At 48.6% G+C, this 16011-nt stretch overlaps 1 protein-coding gene across 2 annotated transcripts in view; it reads right to left on the bottom strand.

Annotated features, from left to right (window-relative positions):
• Nucleotides 1-16011, bottom strand: part of LOC134936125 (complement C3-like) — a 674806-nt gene that overhangs the window by 514283 nt on the left and 144512 nt on the right. For both annotated transcript variants that reach the window (XM_063931038.1, XM_063931039.1), the window contains exon 3: nt 622-784. In XM_063931038.1, the coding sequence (XP_063787108.1) occupies nt 622-784 (163 nt within the window). The remainder of the gene's footprint in view (nt 1-621; nt 785-16011) is intronic.

Genomic DNA, 16011 nt, shown 5'->3' with positions numbered 1-16011 from the left:
TGGACCCCAGCATCCTCTAGGACGTTAGAGAAATGTTGTTGCACTGCAGGTAGGGGAGGTGTAACATGTGCAGAGTGATTTAGATCAGAGGGGTGTGACCAAACTCAAATGTAAATGACAGTGTAAAAATAAAGCTTCCCAGCACTTGAGTGCTATATGTCAAAGCAGCCAGTATTTACCCTGCATGCAAAAATGTTAAAAGCTACTTGCTTGTTTTCTTTGCTCCCAGATCAGAATCAACCAATTAATGGGCCTAATTCAGACTTGATCGCAGCAGCAAATTTGTTCTCTAATGCGCAAAACCATGTGCACTGCAGGGGGGCAGATATAACATGAAGAGAGTTAGATTTGGGTGTGGTGTGTTCAAACTGAAATCTAAATTGCAATGTAAAAATAAAGCATCCAGTATTTACCCTGCACAGAAACACCGTAACCCACGAAATCTAACTCTTTCTGCACATTTTATACTGTATCTGTCCCCCCTGCAGTTCAAATGGTTTTGTCCATTAGAGAACAAATTTGCTACTGCGAACAGGTCCCATGTCCAGCAGTAGGGTTCCTTGGAGTAATATTTATTTCCACATCACTTTATCATCCCACTGTATATCAGCCGCTCTTTACCTGTGGATCCCGGAGTATAGATGGGTTTGTCAGTCTGTATGAAAATATATCCGATTCGATGGGACACCAAGATAGCTTTCTCTAATTTGCAACTGTTGGATGTCACAGTGACATAGACAAACTGTTTCTTATCTGGGATTCTCTGCATTTTTTTCGAGGGAATCTGCAGTACATGGAAAACACCATAAAAATAAACACAATGCAAGATATAGAGCAGCCTGGCCAACTTGTGGTTCTCCAGCTGTTGTGATCTACATGTCCCAGCATGCCCTGCCACATTTTTGCTATTAGGGAATGCTAAAACTGTGCAGGGGATGCTGGGATATTTCGTTTCACAACAGCTGGAGAGTCACAGGTTGGCCAGGCCTGATATAGAGAACAATCCATTATCTGGAAAAATGAGATTACTATAAGTCACATGACCATCCAAGAACTTGACGATGCAGGCAAGGGGACCACAAATACAATTAGATTTCAAAGTAAAGGTTCCATTATTGTTTATACTATAAATAAACATTTCAGTTTTGTTGTTTTTAGCCTTTAACTAAATTAATGTGATTATTTATTGACCATTTATTATTTTTCAAACTGTAACACATCAGTTTTGCAAGAACATTCAGACTATAACATGTTGCTTTTTGCACGGGGGGGAATGGCTGGGAGTGGTTGGTTCAGAGACATATCTAGATGTAGGGTTAATGGGTGTATTTGTGAAGGCAATGTCTGGATACATGTTTCCTGACTCAAGTCTAGAACCAAATAAAAAATGGAGCAAAAAGAAATATCTTAATTTGTACCCTGGAAATGCCATGCTGTACTGCAGGTTGGGCAGATTTAAAAAGATATTTAGGTGTTAGGAAGTGGTGTTTCCTAATACCCCTTTCACATCGCACAAATAGCCCGGTATCGACACGGCATATTGCCGGGTCGAAACGGGTCAGTGTGCGATGTGAAAGCTCCTTTGATGAATTAGCGGGTCGCCTGAACCGGTAATTCAGCCCGGTAAAAAAGAAGGGTTATTAACGGGTTGAATACCGGGTCAGGTGCAGTGTGAATGGGAGCCGTTCCGATGCGACACGGCTCCCATTCACAGCATAGGGAGAGGCGGCGCAGGATATGAGCTCATCTCCCAGCGCCGCCTCCACCCCTGCTGCTGCTGCGCCCCCTGCTGCTATGGCAATATATATATTGCTGGGTCGGAAAGCCAGCAAAGGAGCGCAAATGCCGGATCCCACCCGGTAAGGACACGTTTCTCTTACCGGGTGGGATCCGGCATTTGCGATCTGAAAGCAGCATAACTCAGGGGCATATTTGTTAAGCCTGGTGAAGTGATAAAGTGGAAGGTGATAACGCACCAGCCAATCAGCTCCGAGCTTCCATGTTACAGGGTCGGATTGAAAAATGACAGTTAGGAGCTCATTGGCTGGTGCGTTATCACCTTCCACTTTATCACTTCAGCAGGCTTAAAAAATCTGCCCCTTAATTCTATAACTACAGTATATGTCCACTGCACACAAAAGCAGCCAGTATTTACCCTGCATTCAAAAAATAAAAACACATGCACCCTTTGAATTGCAACATGGTTTGTTCCAGGTACAAAACTGTTCCTCATGTGCTCATTTTTTAATTTCCTACTAACGCATCAATATGAGTCACCACAAGTTTCTTCATACAATACCAAGTTACCTGAGCCATTCAATATTGCTCCAACAGGCATATGCTCTAAAAAACTAGATTTATGGTAAGAACTTACCGTTGTTAAATCTCTTTCTGTGAGGTACACTTGGCTCCACAAGGAATAACATCGGTGTGTAGAGTAGGATCTTGATCCGAGGCACCAACAAGCTCAAAGCTTTGACTGTTTCCAAGAACATAGAACTTTATGAATGTGTTCACTGAGGAACATGTAGACGCCTTGCACAATTGTTCAAGGGTCGCACCACGGTTGTCAGGTTCGGTTTTGTTTGTGTCCCCGGAGGGGGCGCTAGTTGGTCAGTGGAGGTAGGAGGGAAGAAGTGAGGAGGCTGGATTAAGTTTCTGCGCATGAGCGCAATGATGTTTTATTAACAGAAAGTTCACAAAGGCAGCAGAAATAAACAATAAGGAATGCAATGTAAACGGTGCAGCTTGGAAGCTGAGAGTCTATGGCAACAGAAATATGACAATGGATGAATGATAACTGATGAATGATAACTGATGAATGATAACAGATGAATGATGATCTGGTATGGGAACCAGAGTAGTTTTAAAACATGGAGCCAGCAGAGATGGTAATATACAGCAAACCTGGTAGCAGAGGCAGGAGACTAGCAAAGTTCACAGTGCAGGTGATGAGGCACAAGCAGCAAGCAAGCTGCATCACAGGTGAGGTGATGGAATGCACCTGGAGAGAGTCTCTACTGCTAGGCTGAAGCACACTGTGTTGGAGATAAGTGTGAAGCCTGTTAACAAAAGCAGGTGTTGCTGAGGCTTGTAGTTCCACGGAGTTGTAAAAGGATAACCAGGAACACGGAGTCACAGGTAGGTAACCAGGAACACGGAGGAACAGGTAGGTAACCAGGAACACGGAGGAACAGGTACAAGATCCAGACACATGGGTCGCAGGAGTGACACAAAGTTCAGGATAACCACAGGCTCACCCTGCAGCTCTTGATATACCCCCTGGTGTGCAGGCATTGGTTGGAGTGGGAAAAGGAGGTGCGGCCAAGCACCGGATTGGCCGCCGTATTCTGACCGATGGAGACTCTCATGGCGGCGCCCATGCCGCGGCCCGGCGGGAACGCGGCGTGCTCACACACCCGCTGTCACAGAAGCGCCCCTAGGCCCAGGATGACGTCCGGCGGCAGAGGTGCGGATGACAGCAGAACGTAGGGCCCCCGGACGGAGTCCGCACCGACGGACAGATGTGACTGTGGTGAGTTGATTCCTGACAACGGTGGGCCGCCCAAAAGGTCCAACCGACCGAGTAGAATGGGCTTTGATGGTAGCAGGAGCTGGACGACCAGCCTGTACATAAGCATGTGCAATCACCATTCTAATCCATCTGGCCAGGGTCTGCTTGGAAGCAGGCCAGCCACGTTTGTGAAAACCAAACAGTACAAAAAGAGAATCAGATTTTCTAATGGAGGATGTTATTTTCACATAGATACGGAGAGCCCGTACCACATTTAAAGACCGCTCTTTCGAAGACAACTCAGGAGAATTAAAGGCCAGAACCACAATCTCCTGATTAAGGTGGAAGGAAGACACCACCTTGAGTAAATAACCCGGTTGCGTTCTAAGAACCGCGCGGTCACGGTGAAAAATCAAATGGGGAGACTTACAGGATAAGGCTCCCAAGTCCGAGACCCTTCTAGCTGAAGCAATAGCCAGAAAAAATAACACCTTAAGGGAAAGCTACTTAAGGTCAGCAGAGGCAAGAGGTTCAAATGGAAAATCTTGCAAGGCCTCCAGAAACACCAACAGATCCCACGGAGCCACAGGAGGTACATAAGGAGACGCAATCCACAACACACCCTGAGTAAATGTATGAACATCAGATAGGGCAGCAATCTTTCTCTAAAACCAAACCGACAAGGCAGAAATGTGAATCTTGAGGGAGGCCAGACAAAGTCCTAAGTCCAGGCCCTGTTGTAGGAAAGCCAACAGTTTGGCCGTGCTAAACTTGAAAACGTCATGATTGCGAGACGCACACCAAGTAAAGTAAGCCTACCGGACCCTATGGTAAATCCGAGCAGAAGCGGATTACGGGCCTTCAACATAGTTTGAATGACCTCCTCAGAAAAACCCTTGGGCCTCTAGACGGAAGCTTCAAGAGCCACGCCATCAAAGCCAGACGGGCCAAGTCCTGGTAAACACAAGGGCCCTGAACGAAGGGGTCTGGTCATTGTGAAAGTAGAAGGGGACGATCCAGTGAGAGGCCCTGTAGATCAGAGAACCAGTGCTGTCTGGGCCACGCTAGAGTGATCAGAAGTAGGTATCCTCCTTCTTGCTTGAACTTCCGTATTACTCTGGGCAGGAGTGACACCTGCCCACATACGGTAGCCGAAAGTTCCATGTAATTGCCAGAGCGTTCACGAACGCTGCTTGAGGATCCCTTGTCCTTGCTCCAAAGACCGGAACCTTGTGATTGTGTCGAGATGCCATCAGGTCCACATCTGGAAGGCCCCACTTGTCCACGAGAAGTTGAAACACCTCTGGATGGAGGCTCCACTCTCCGGCGTATACGTCCTAACGACTGAGAAAGTCTGCTTCCCAGTTTAGGACCCCTGGAATGAACACTGTGGATATGGCCGGCAGACGGCGTTCTGCCCACTGAAGAATCCGTGATACTTACCTCTTTGCCATGTGGCCCCGAGTGCCACCTAGATGATTGATATACGCCACCGTGGTGGCTTTGTAAGATTGTACTTGAACAGGTATGTTCTTTATCAAATGCTGGGCCAGGTTCAGAGCATTGAACACTGCCCGCAGTTCCAGAATGTTTATCAGGAGTAGAGACTCCTCCTCGGTCCACCGACCCTGAAGGAAGTGTTGTTCCAACACCGCGCCCCAACCTCTCAGACTGGCATCCGTCGTCAGAAGGACCCAGTTGGATATCCAGAACGGACGACCACTGCTCACTCGATGGTTCTGAAGCTACCAGCTCAGTGACAGGCGGACCTCCGGAGACAAGGAGATCATGTGAGATCTGATCCGGTGCCCCTGCTCACTCGATGGTTCTGAAGCCACCAGCTCAGTGACAGGCCGACCTCCGTAGACAAGGAGATCATGTGAGATCAGATCCGGTGAGGCAGGCCATCCCACTTGGCTAGAATTAACTTCTGCAGAGGGCGAGAATGGAATTGAGCATACTCCACCATGTTGAAAGCTGACACCATGAGACCTAGCAATTGCATTGCCGAATGTATCGACACTTGCAGACGAGATAGGAAGCATTGTAACCTGTCCTGAAGCTTCAGGACTTTCTCCTGAGATAAGAACAACCTCTGATTATGAGTGTCCAATAACGCTCCCAAGAGCACCATGCTCCGAGCAGGAACCAGTGAAGATTACTTCCAGTTGACTAGCCACCGATGGGCTTTCATGAACTGGACAGTCAGATCTAGATGACACAGGAGAAGTTCTGGGGAATTTGCCAGGATCAACAAATCTTCCAGGTATGGTAGGATCCTGACCCCTTGACGGCGGAGTACAGCCATCATTAGCGCCATGACTTTGGTGAAAACTCGCGGAGCCGTTGTCAAACCAAAAGGTAATGCCAGAAATTGGTAATGAAGGTTGCCCACCGCAAACCTCAGGTACTGCTGATGAGACACTGCAATAGGAATATGCAGGTAGGTATCCTGTATGTCCAGGGAGACCATATAATCCCCAGGCTCAAAGGCCAGAACAATAGAGCATAGAGTTTCCATACAAAACTTGGAGAGCCTCACATACTTGTTCAATGACTTGTTCAAGGACTAGAAACAGCTGTGAATAGTACCCCTTGCATCTCTGAGCCAGAGGCACCTGTACTACCACTCCTGTGGTCAGGAGGGAATGTACCACTGAATGAAAAGTGTTTGCCTTCACTGGGACCAAAGGAACATCTGTCAGGCAAAATCGATGAGGGGGACGGTTCTTGATGGGTACGGCGTAACTTCAAGTTACGACTTCCCTTACCCAGGCATCGGAAGTGGTCCTCAACCATTCCTGGGCAAAACCTAGAAGCCGGCCCCCCACCCTGGGATCCCCCAGAGGGAGGCCTGCCCCATCATGCGGCAGGCTTGTCAGTTTTGGAAGCAGGCTGACGGGCAGCCCAGGCCCGCTTTGATCTAGGCTTGGCAGGTTTGGAAGTACGAGCTTGTTTCGGGTATGCCTGACCTTTTGCTTTACCTGGAAGATGAAAGGGCCAAGGGAAAGTACTTTTAGCCTTCTGTGCGGAAGGAGCCGTATTAGGTAGGGAAGCTGTTTTAGCAGAAGCCAGGTCAGCCACAATCTTATTGAGGTCTTCGCCAAAAAGAGTGCCTCCCTTAAAAGGAAGCACCTTCAAGGTTTTCTTAGAATCCATATCCACCAACCAGGATCTCAACCGAAGGATACGTCGAGCCAAGATGGACGTAGTGGCAGCCTTGTCCGCCAGCACCCTGGCATCGGAAGCCGCCTCCTTATGGTATAGAGAAGCCGTGGCAATATATGAGAGACATTGTCTGGCATGATCAGAAGCGTTGGAAGGTAGCCTCACCTCCAGCTCCTGAGCTCATGCTTCAACACCTTTAGCAGCCCAAGTTGTTGCAATGGTTTGCCTATGCACAGCCCCTGTTAGGGTGTAAATCGCTTTTAAACAACTCGGTTCCTTCAGAGAGGTGATGGTAGTTACTAGCAGAGCTGAGGAAACTACCATGCAGGCCACATGAGAATCTACAGGCGGAGGAGTTTCCCAATTTTTCACAGCTCCGCAGAGAGAGGATAGCAAGCCAACAGTGTCTTATGCGGTGTAAATTTTGTTCCCGGATTTTCCCAGGATTCCTGATGTATGTCGACCAGGTGTTTAGAATGAGGTAAAACTTGTTTAACCATCTTCTTACGATTAAATCTGTCCGGATTTGTAGAGACAGCCACAGGCTCACGTTCATCAGAAACTGATAGCCTCAATCAAATCAGGGACATCCACCAGAGTCAGTTTCTGTGTGGTCAGTATATGCACCATCCTCCTCAGGGGATGTGTCCGGAATAGCAGTGGATTGTGAGGAAGTAGCGGACCATTTAGAAGATGCCTTAGTCTTAGGTATGCGAAAGTGAGACTTATTTTTAGTCAGCCAGCGGTTCAATTGCTGTAACTGTGAAGAGATTTGATCCGCCCATGGCGGATTGACTGTAAGGACCATAAACTGCTGCACTGGCATAGGAGGTCCCACAGGGGGCGTAAGTTTAATTACCAGCGTATTCAATAACATGGAGAAGGTAGCCCAAGGTGGGTCACTAGTGGCCCCCGGGGCTACAGACCCACTGGGGGGTAAGGAACCCCCTGAACCTGAACTCTCCACTGCCATGTTCTCCTCAAAAGTGACTGCAGCATCACCACCATGCAATGTGGGAGAAGCCCCAGTTCCGTTGCCCCGTGTAGCTGACATAATGATAAGCATAATATCAGGCAACCTAGTACAATATTAGCAGCGATATACCTAACAAGAACTCCCGCTGTAGTGTGTCAGCAGAAACCGGGAAGCCCAGAGATATATGGTGACTATAAATCACACAGAAAAATACACAGCGAGTATGTCTTGTGAAATACCTATATCATGTAACAAACCTGACGCACTCAGCCCCTTCAGGTTATAGAATATAAGAGTAGTAAGATGAGTGAAATTCACGAGATGGCAGCCACGCAGCAGCTACATGCACACACACATATAGTCACAATTGTACAATGCAGAAATTATACCAGACAATAAAACTGCACTGGACTGGCAATATAAAGTAATACTCAGTATAGCTATATGTAAACAGTAGATATAACAAAACACAGTATGTACTGGATGTATATCATAGGGTGTTTGTACCACTCAACCCTGAATGCATGCACTCTTTCTTAACTAACACTGTCCCTTGACAGGTAGAATACTTAAGTGTCCTGTAAAATGCACAGTGCTGGCGAGCAGGCGGCTTTACAGAGGAGGATTAGCCCCAGCAGTCCCAGGAACAGCGCAGCTCCGTGTGATGGCGGCTAACAGGGAGTGAGGGAGAGATATGCAGCTCCAGGGTGGGAAAATTTACCCAAATGGCGCCCTGGAGCTGGAGGTGGCTGTGGGCTATGAAAGAAAAATAAGAATTTACTCACCGGTAATTCTATTTCTCGTAGTCCGTAGTGGATGCTGGGAACTCCGAAAGGACCATGGGGAATAGCGGGCTCCGAAGGAGGCTGGGCACTCTAGAAAGATTTATGACTACCTGGTGTGCACTGGCTCCTCCCACTATGACCCTCCTCCAAGCCTCAGTTAGGACACTGTGCCCGGACGAGCTGACATAATAAGGAAGGATTTTGAATCCCGGGTAAGACTCATACCAGCCACACCAATCACACCGTACAACTCGTGATACTATATCCAGTTTGACAGTATGAAAACAACTGAGCCTCTCAACAGATGGCTCAACAATAACCCGATTTAGTTAACAATAACTATGTACAAGTATTGCAGATAAACCACACTTGGGATGGGCGCCCAGCATCCACTACGGACTACGAGAAATAGAATTACCGGTGAGTAAATTCTTATTTTCTCTGACGTCCTAGTGGATGCTGGGAACTCCGAAAGGACCATGGGGATTATACCAAAGCTCCCAAACGGGCGGGAGAGTGCGGATGACTCTGCAGCACCGAATGAGAGAACTCCAGGTCCTCCTCAGCCAGGGTATCAAATCTGTAGAATTTTGCAAACGTGTTTGCCCCTGACCAAGTAGCTGCTCGGCAAAGTTGTAAAGCCGAGACCCCTCGGGCAGCCGCCCAAGATGAGCCCACCTTCCTTGTGGAATGGGCTTTTACAGATTTTGGCTGTGGCAGGCCTGCCACAGAATGTGCAAGCTGAATTGTACTTCAAATCCAACGAGCAATAGTCTGCTTAGAAGCAGGAGCACCCAGCTTGTTGGGTGCATACAGAACAAACAGCGAGTCAGACTTTCTGACTCTAGCCGTCCTGGAAACATATATTTTCAGGGCCCTGACAACGTCTAGCAACTTGGAGTCCTCCAAGTCCTTAGTAGCCGCAGGCACCACAATAGGCTGGTTCAGGTGAAACGCTGACACCACCTTAGGGAGAAACTGGGGACGAGTCCTCAATTCTGCCCTATCCATATGGAAAATCAGATAAGGGCTTTTACATGATAAAGCCGCCAATTCTGATACTCGCCTGGCCGAACCCAAGGCCAATAACATGACCACTTTCCACGTGAGATATTTCAGATCCACGGTTTTTAGTGGCTCAAACCAATGCGATTTCAAGAAACTCAACACCACGTTGAGATCCCAAGGTGCCACAGGAGGCACAAACGGGGGCTGAATGTGCAGCACTCCTTTTACAAATGTCTGAACTTCAGGTACTGAAGCTAATTCTTTTTGAAAGAAAATCGACAGTGCCGAGATCTGTACTTTAATGGATCCCAGTTTTAGGCCCATATTCACTCCTGCTTGCAGGAAATGCAGAAATCAACCTAGTTGAAATTCCTCTGTTGGGGCCTTTTCGGCCTCACACCATGCAACATATTTCCGCCATATGCGGTGATAATGATTTGCTGTAACATCTTTCCTGGCTTTAATAAGCGTAGGAATGACTTCCTCCGGAATGCCCTTTTCCTTCAGGATCCGGCGTTCAACCGCCATGCCGTCAAACGCAGCCGCGGTAAGTCTTGGAACAGACAGGGCCCCTGCTGTAGCAGGTCTTGTCTGAGCGGCAGAGGCCACGGGTCCTCTGAGATCATCTCTTGAAGTTCCGGGTACCACGCTCGTCTTGGCCAATCCGGAACCACGAGAATTGTGTTTACTCCTCGCTTTCTTATTATTCTCAATACCTTTGGTATGAGAGGCAGAGAAGGGAACACATAAACTGACTGGTACACCCACGGTGTCACTAGAGCGTCCACAGCTATAGCCTGAGGGTCTCTTGACCTGGCGCAATACCTCTCTAGTTTTTTGTTTAGGCGGGACGCCATCATGTCCACCTGTGGACGATCCCACTGATTTACAATCATTTGGAAGACTTCTGGATGAAGTCCCCACTCTCCCGGGTGGAGGTCGTGCCTGCTGAGAAAGTCTGCTTCCCAGTTGGCCACTCCCGGAATGAACACTGCTAACAGTGCTAGTACATGATTTTCCGTCCAACGGAGAATTCTTGTGGCTTCTGCCATTGCCATCCTGCTTCTTGTGCCGCCCTGTCGATTTACATGGGCGACTGCCGTGATGTTGTCTGACTGGATCAGCACCGGCTGGTGTAGGAGCAGGTATTTTGCTTGACTTAGGGCATTGTACATGGCCCTTAGTTCCAGAATATTTATGTGAAGGGAAGTCTCCTGACTTGACCATAGTCCTTGGAAGTTTCTTCCCCTTGTGACTGCCCCCCAGCCTCGAAGGCTGGCATCCGTGGTCACCAGGACCCAGTCCTGTATGCCGAATCTGCGGCCCTCCAGAAGATGAGCACTGTGCAGCCACCACAGAAGAGACACCCTGGTTCTTGGAGACATGGTTATTAAACGATGCATCTGAAGATGCGATCCGGACCATTTGTCCAACAGGTCCCACTGAAAGATTCTGGCATGGAACCTGCCGAATGGAATTGCCTCGTAAGAGGCTACCATCTTTCCCAGGACCCGCGTGCAGTGATGCACCGATACCTGTTTTGGTTTCAGGAGGTCTCTGACTAGAGAAGACAACTCCCTGGCTTTCTCCTCCGGGAGAAACACTTTTTTCTGGACTGTGTCCAGAATCATACCCAGGAACAGTAGACGTGTAGTCGGAACCAGCTGTGACTTTGGGATATTCAGAATCCAGCCGTGCTGGCGCAGCACTTCCTGAGATAGTGCTACTCCCACCAACAACTGTTCCTTGGACCGTGCCTTTATTAGGAGATCGTCCAAGTACGGGATAATTAAAACTCCCTTTTTTCGAAGGAGTATCATCATTTCTGCCATAACCTTGGTAAATACCCTTGGTGCCGTGGAGAGTCCAAATGGCAGCGTCTGGAATTGGTAATGGCAATCCTGTACCACAAATCTGAGGTACTCCTGGTGAGGATGGTAAATGGGGACATGCAAGTACGCATCCTTGATGTCCAGGGATACCATGTAGTCCCCCTCGTCCAGGCTTGCAATAACCGCCCTGAGCGATTCCATCTTGAACTTGAATTTTTTTATGTATGTGTTCAAGGATTTCAAATTTAAAATGGGTCTCACCGAACCGTCCGGTTTCGGCACCACAAATAGTGTGGAATAGTAACCCCGGCCTTGTTGAAGTAGGGGTACCTTGACTATCACCTGCTGGGAAAACAGCTTGTGAATTGCTGCAAGCACCGCCTCCCTGTCTGAGGGAGCAATCGGCTAGGCAGATTTTAGGAACCGGTGGGGTGGAGACGCCTCGAATTCCAGTTTGTACCCCTGAGATACTATTTGAAGGATCCAGGGATCCACCTGTGAGCGAGCCCACTGATCGCTGAAATTCTTGAGGCGGCCCCCCACCGTACTTGGCTCCGCCTGTGGAGCCCCACCGTCATGCGACGGACTTGGAAGAAGAAGCGGGGGAGGACTTTTGCTCCTGGGAACCTGCTGTTTGTTGCAGCCTTTTTCCCCTACCTCTGCCTCTAGACAGAAAAGATCCGCCTTTTCCACGCTTGTTTTTCTGGGTCCGAAAGGACTGAACCTGATAAAACAGCGCCTTCTTAGGCTGTGAGGGGACATGGGGTAAAAATGCTGACTTCCCAGACGTTGCTGTGGAAACTAGGTCCGAGAGACCATCCCCAAATAATTCCTCACCCTTATAAGGCAAAACTTCCATGTGCCTTTTGGAATCTGCATCTCCTGTCCACTGGCGAGTCCATAAGCCTCTCCTAGCAGAAATGGACAATGCACTTACTTTAGATGCCAGCCGGCAGATTTCCCTCTGTGCATCTCTCATATATAAGACTGAGTCTTTGATATGGTCAATTGTTAGCAGAATCTTGTCTCTGTCTAATGTGTCAATATTTTCTGACAGTTTATCCGACCACGCAGCGGCAGCACTGCACATCCATGCTGACGCAATAGCTGGTCTAAGTATAATGCCTGAGTGTGTATATACAGACTTCAGGATCGCCTCCTGCTTTCTATCAACAGGCTCCTTAAGGGCGGCCGTATCCTGAGACGGTAGTGCCACCTTGTTAGACAAACGTGTGAGCGCTTTATCCACCCTAGGAGGTGTTTCCCAACGTGACCTATCCTCTGGCGGGAAAGGGAACGCCATTAGTACCTTCTTAGGAATTACCAATTTTTTATCAGGGGAAGCCCACGCTTCTTCACACACTTCATTTAATTCATCTGACGGGGGAAAAACTACGGGTAGTTTTTTCTCCCCAAACATAATACCCTTTTTTGTGGTACCTGGATGTAAATCAGAAATGTTTAACACCTCTTTCATTGCCTCAATCATGCAGTGAATGGCCTTAATGGGCATTAGATTCGACTCATCGTCGTCGACACTGGTGTCAGTATCAGTGTCGACATCTGCGTCTGTGATCTGAGGTAGCGGGCGTTTTAGAGCCCCTGATGACCTTTGAGACACCTGGACAGGCACGAGCTGAGAACTAGGCTGTCCCACAGTTGGCATGTGTAAGGAGTCTATACGTGCACTCATTTCTTTCCATAAGCTCATCCACTCAGGTGTCTGCCCCCCAGGGGGTGACATCCCTTCTAAAGGCATCTGCTCCGCCTCCACATCATTATCCTCATCAAACATGTCGACACAGCCGTACCGACACACCGCACACACACAGGGAATGCTCTAATAGAGGACAGGACCCACAAAAGCCCTTTGGGGGGACAGAGTGAGAGTATGCCAGCACACACCAGAGCGCTATATAATGCAGGGACTAACTGAGTTATGTCCCCTATAGCTGCTTTTTCTATATAAATATATATTGTAGAGAAACCGAACCCGCTCATCACTAATATATTGCGCCTAAATTTAATGCCCCCCCTCTCTTTTTTACCCTTTTCTGTAGTGTAGTCTGCAGGGGAGAGCCAGGGAGCTTCCTTCCAGCGGAGCTGTGAGGGGAAAATGGCGCCAGTGTGCTGAGGGAGATAGCTCCGCCCCTTTTCCGCGGACTATTCTCCCGCTTTTTTGTGGAATCTGGCAGGGGTATTTACCACATATATAGCCTCTGGGGCTATATATTGTGGTATTTTTGCCAGCCAAGGTGTTTTTATTGCTGCTCAGGGCGCCCCCCCCCCCCCCCCAGCGCCCTGCACCCTCAGTGACCGGAGTGTGAAGTGTGTATGAGGAGCAATGGCGCACAGCTGCAGTGCTGTGCGCTACCTTGGTGAAGACAGAAGTCTTCATGCCGCCGATTTTCCGGACCTCTTCTTGCTTCTGGCTCTGTAAGGGGGACGGCGGCGCGGCTCCGGGACCGAACATCAAGGCTGGGCCTGCGGTCGATCCCTCTGGAGCTAATGGTGTCCAGTAGCCTAAGAAGCCCAATCCGGCTGCAAGCAGGCAAGTTCGCTTCTTCTCCCCTTAGTCCCTCGCTGCAGTGAGCCTGTTGCCAGCAGGTCTCACTAAAAATAAAAAACTAAATCTATACTTTCTTTCTAAGGGCTCAGGAGAGCCCCTAGTGTGCATCCAACCTCGGCCGGGCACAAAATCTAACTGAGGCTTGGAGGAGGGTCATAGTGGGAGGAGCCAGTGCACACCAGGTAGTCATAAATCTTTCTAGAGTGCCCAGCCTCCTTCGGAGCCCGCTATTCTCCATGGTCCTTTCGGAGTTCCCAGCATCCACTAGGACGTCAGAGAAACCGGGGTTTTATTAGAGGGAAAATCGCCCACCTGTGCCGTGACCCTGGTGGCTAGTGGAGCGGCTGCCAAGCAACAGTGTCCACGCCAGTGCTCGCACGGACCGCCTCCCACGGCCACACCGGATCGCGGTAAACAGCGGCCAAAGAGACCCCTTACCTCCCCATTTACCTGCGGCCACGCGATCCTGGAGGGCAGCAGCGAGTGTGTTACCAGAAATACACCAGAGCCTCTGCTGTAGTTACCTGGCAATCAGGGCGCGGGGGTATACAGCGCCTCTGGGGGAGTGATGAGGCTGCAGCAGGGGATGTGTGACTGACATCCAGCAATGCTGTAGCCCTTGAAGTCTTCAAATTTCTTCTTTCTTCAGAAAATTAGCTTATAATATGGGCTGCAGGAGCAGCCCTCTTGGTGATTGCCTGCTTACTGCATGGCACCAACTTACAAACTGAGCTCCTGTGCAGGGAGGCGGGGTTATAGAGGAGGCAGCGCTGTGCATCTTGGGAACAGTCAAAGCTTTGAGCCTGTTGGTGCCTCGGATCAAGATCCTACTCTACACACCAATGTTATTCCTTGAGCCAAGTGTACCTCACAGAAAGAGATTTAACAACGGTATGTTCTTACCATAAATCTCGTTTTTTAGCCCAGTGTACCACGCAGCAGAAAAGTAGATAATATTAAACTAAAGAATTCTAACTATTTGAAGCTTACCTTGTACTTTGTGAAATAATGATCAGCATTGCAGCTGAGCAGATCTATGTAGTGTGTGGCTGCAAGAGATTGGATGTGTGGCTGCACTCTACATAGATCTACTCAATGCTGATTATTTTATAAAATGTGGGAAGGGGCGTTATAGCGTAGGCTTTCTCTGGGATCAATCTTGTCATGCCCCTTCCCCATGATGCCCTATTGAAAAAAATGCCCCTTCCCCCTTATGTCCCTGATGGAAAAAATGGGGGAGAGGGCACCAATTCTCTAACTGGTACAGGGCACCAAAAAGTCTAGTTACGGCTCTGGCTGCTTCCCTCCAATCCTCAGGAATGGTCGGTGGTTGTGCAGTGACCCCAATAACCTCACTGACATGATGCACTCCGGGCACAGGTTTTCTTCACATAGGTTAAGCAAGGCTTTTACTGCCTCACTGGCACCCATGCTCCCTCTCATATATCCTTTGCCATGGGTGCCCCCTTCCCCCCCTCCCCCCTCCTCCTGCTCCTGGTGCTGCAGCTTTCCTTCTGAGTGCAAAGGCATTCTGGAAAAGTATTTCCTCATGCTGAAGCCTCGGGCTTGCTAACTGTTGGGACAATGTACTAAGGGGTCTATTTACTTAGCCTTGGATGGAGATAAAGTGGGCAAAGATAAAATACCAGCCAATCAGCTCCTAACTGTCATGTCACAGCCTGAGTTTGCAAAATGACAGTTAGGAGCTGGTTGGTTGGTACTTTATTTCCGTCTACTTTATTTCCATCCAAGGCTTAGTAAATAGACCCCTAAGCCTTGGAAAGAGATAAAGTGGACAGAGATAAAGTACCAGCCATCCATCTCCTAACTGTAATTGTTCAAAAACAGCCTGTGACATGACAGTTAGGAGCTGATTGGCTGGTACTTTATCTCCGTCCACTTTATTTCTCTCTCCAAGGCTCAGTGCATAGACCCCTGAGTGAGAGGATCCTTTAGCAGTATCTCTCCTCACAATCTTGGCTAGGCCAATCTGAGCCTAGATCTGTACAACATAGAAAGAAGCATATGGAGCTGATGTACAGCACTATTACCAGTCTTGTTATATCCCACCCACAAATCCCCACACAGAATATACAATAACAATATAAACAGTTACTTATCCAGGGTTGCACTGAACATTAGAGTCCCGGTTCCCCTAA

This window comes from Pseudophryne corroboree, chromosome 6 (assembly GCF_028390025.1).
Source record: "Pseudophryne corroboree isolate aPseCor3 chromosome 6, aPseCor3.hap2, whole genome shotgun sequence".
Lineage (NCBI taxonomy): Eukaryota > Metazoa > Chordata > Amphibia > Anura > Myobatrachidae > Pseudophryne > Pseudophryne corroboree.
This window is presented reverse-complemented; position numbering and strand designations above follow the sequence as displayed.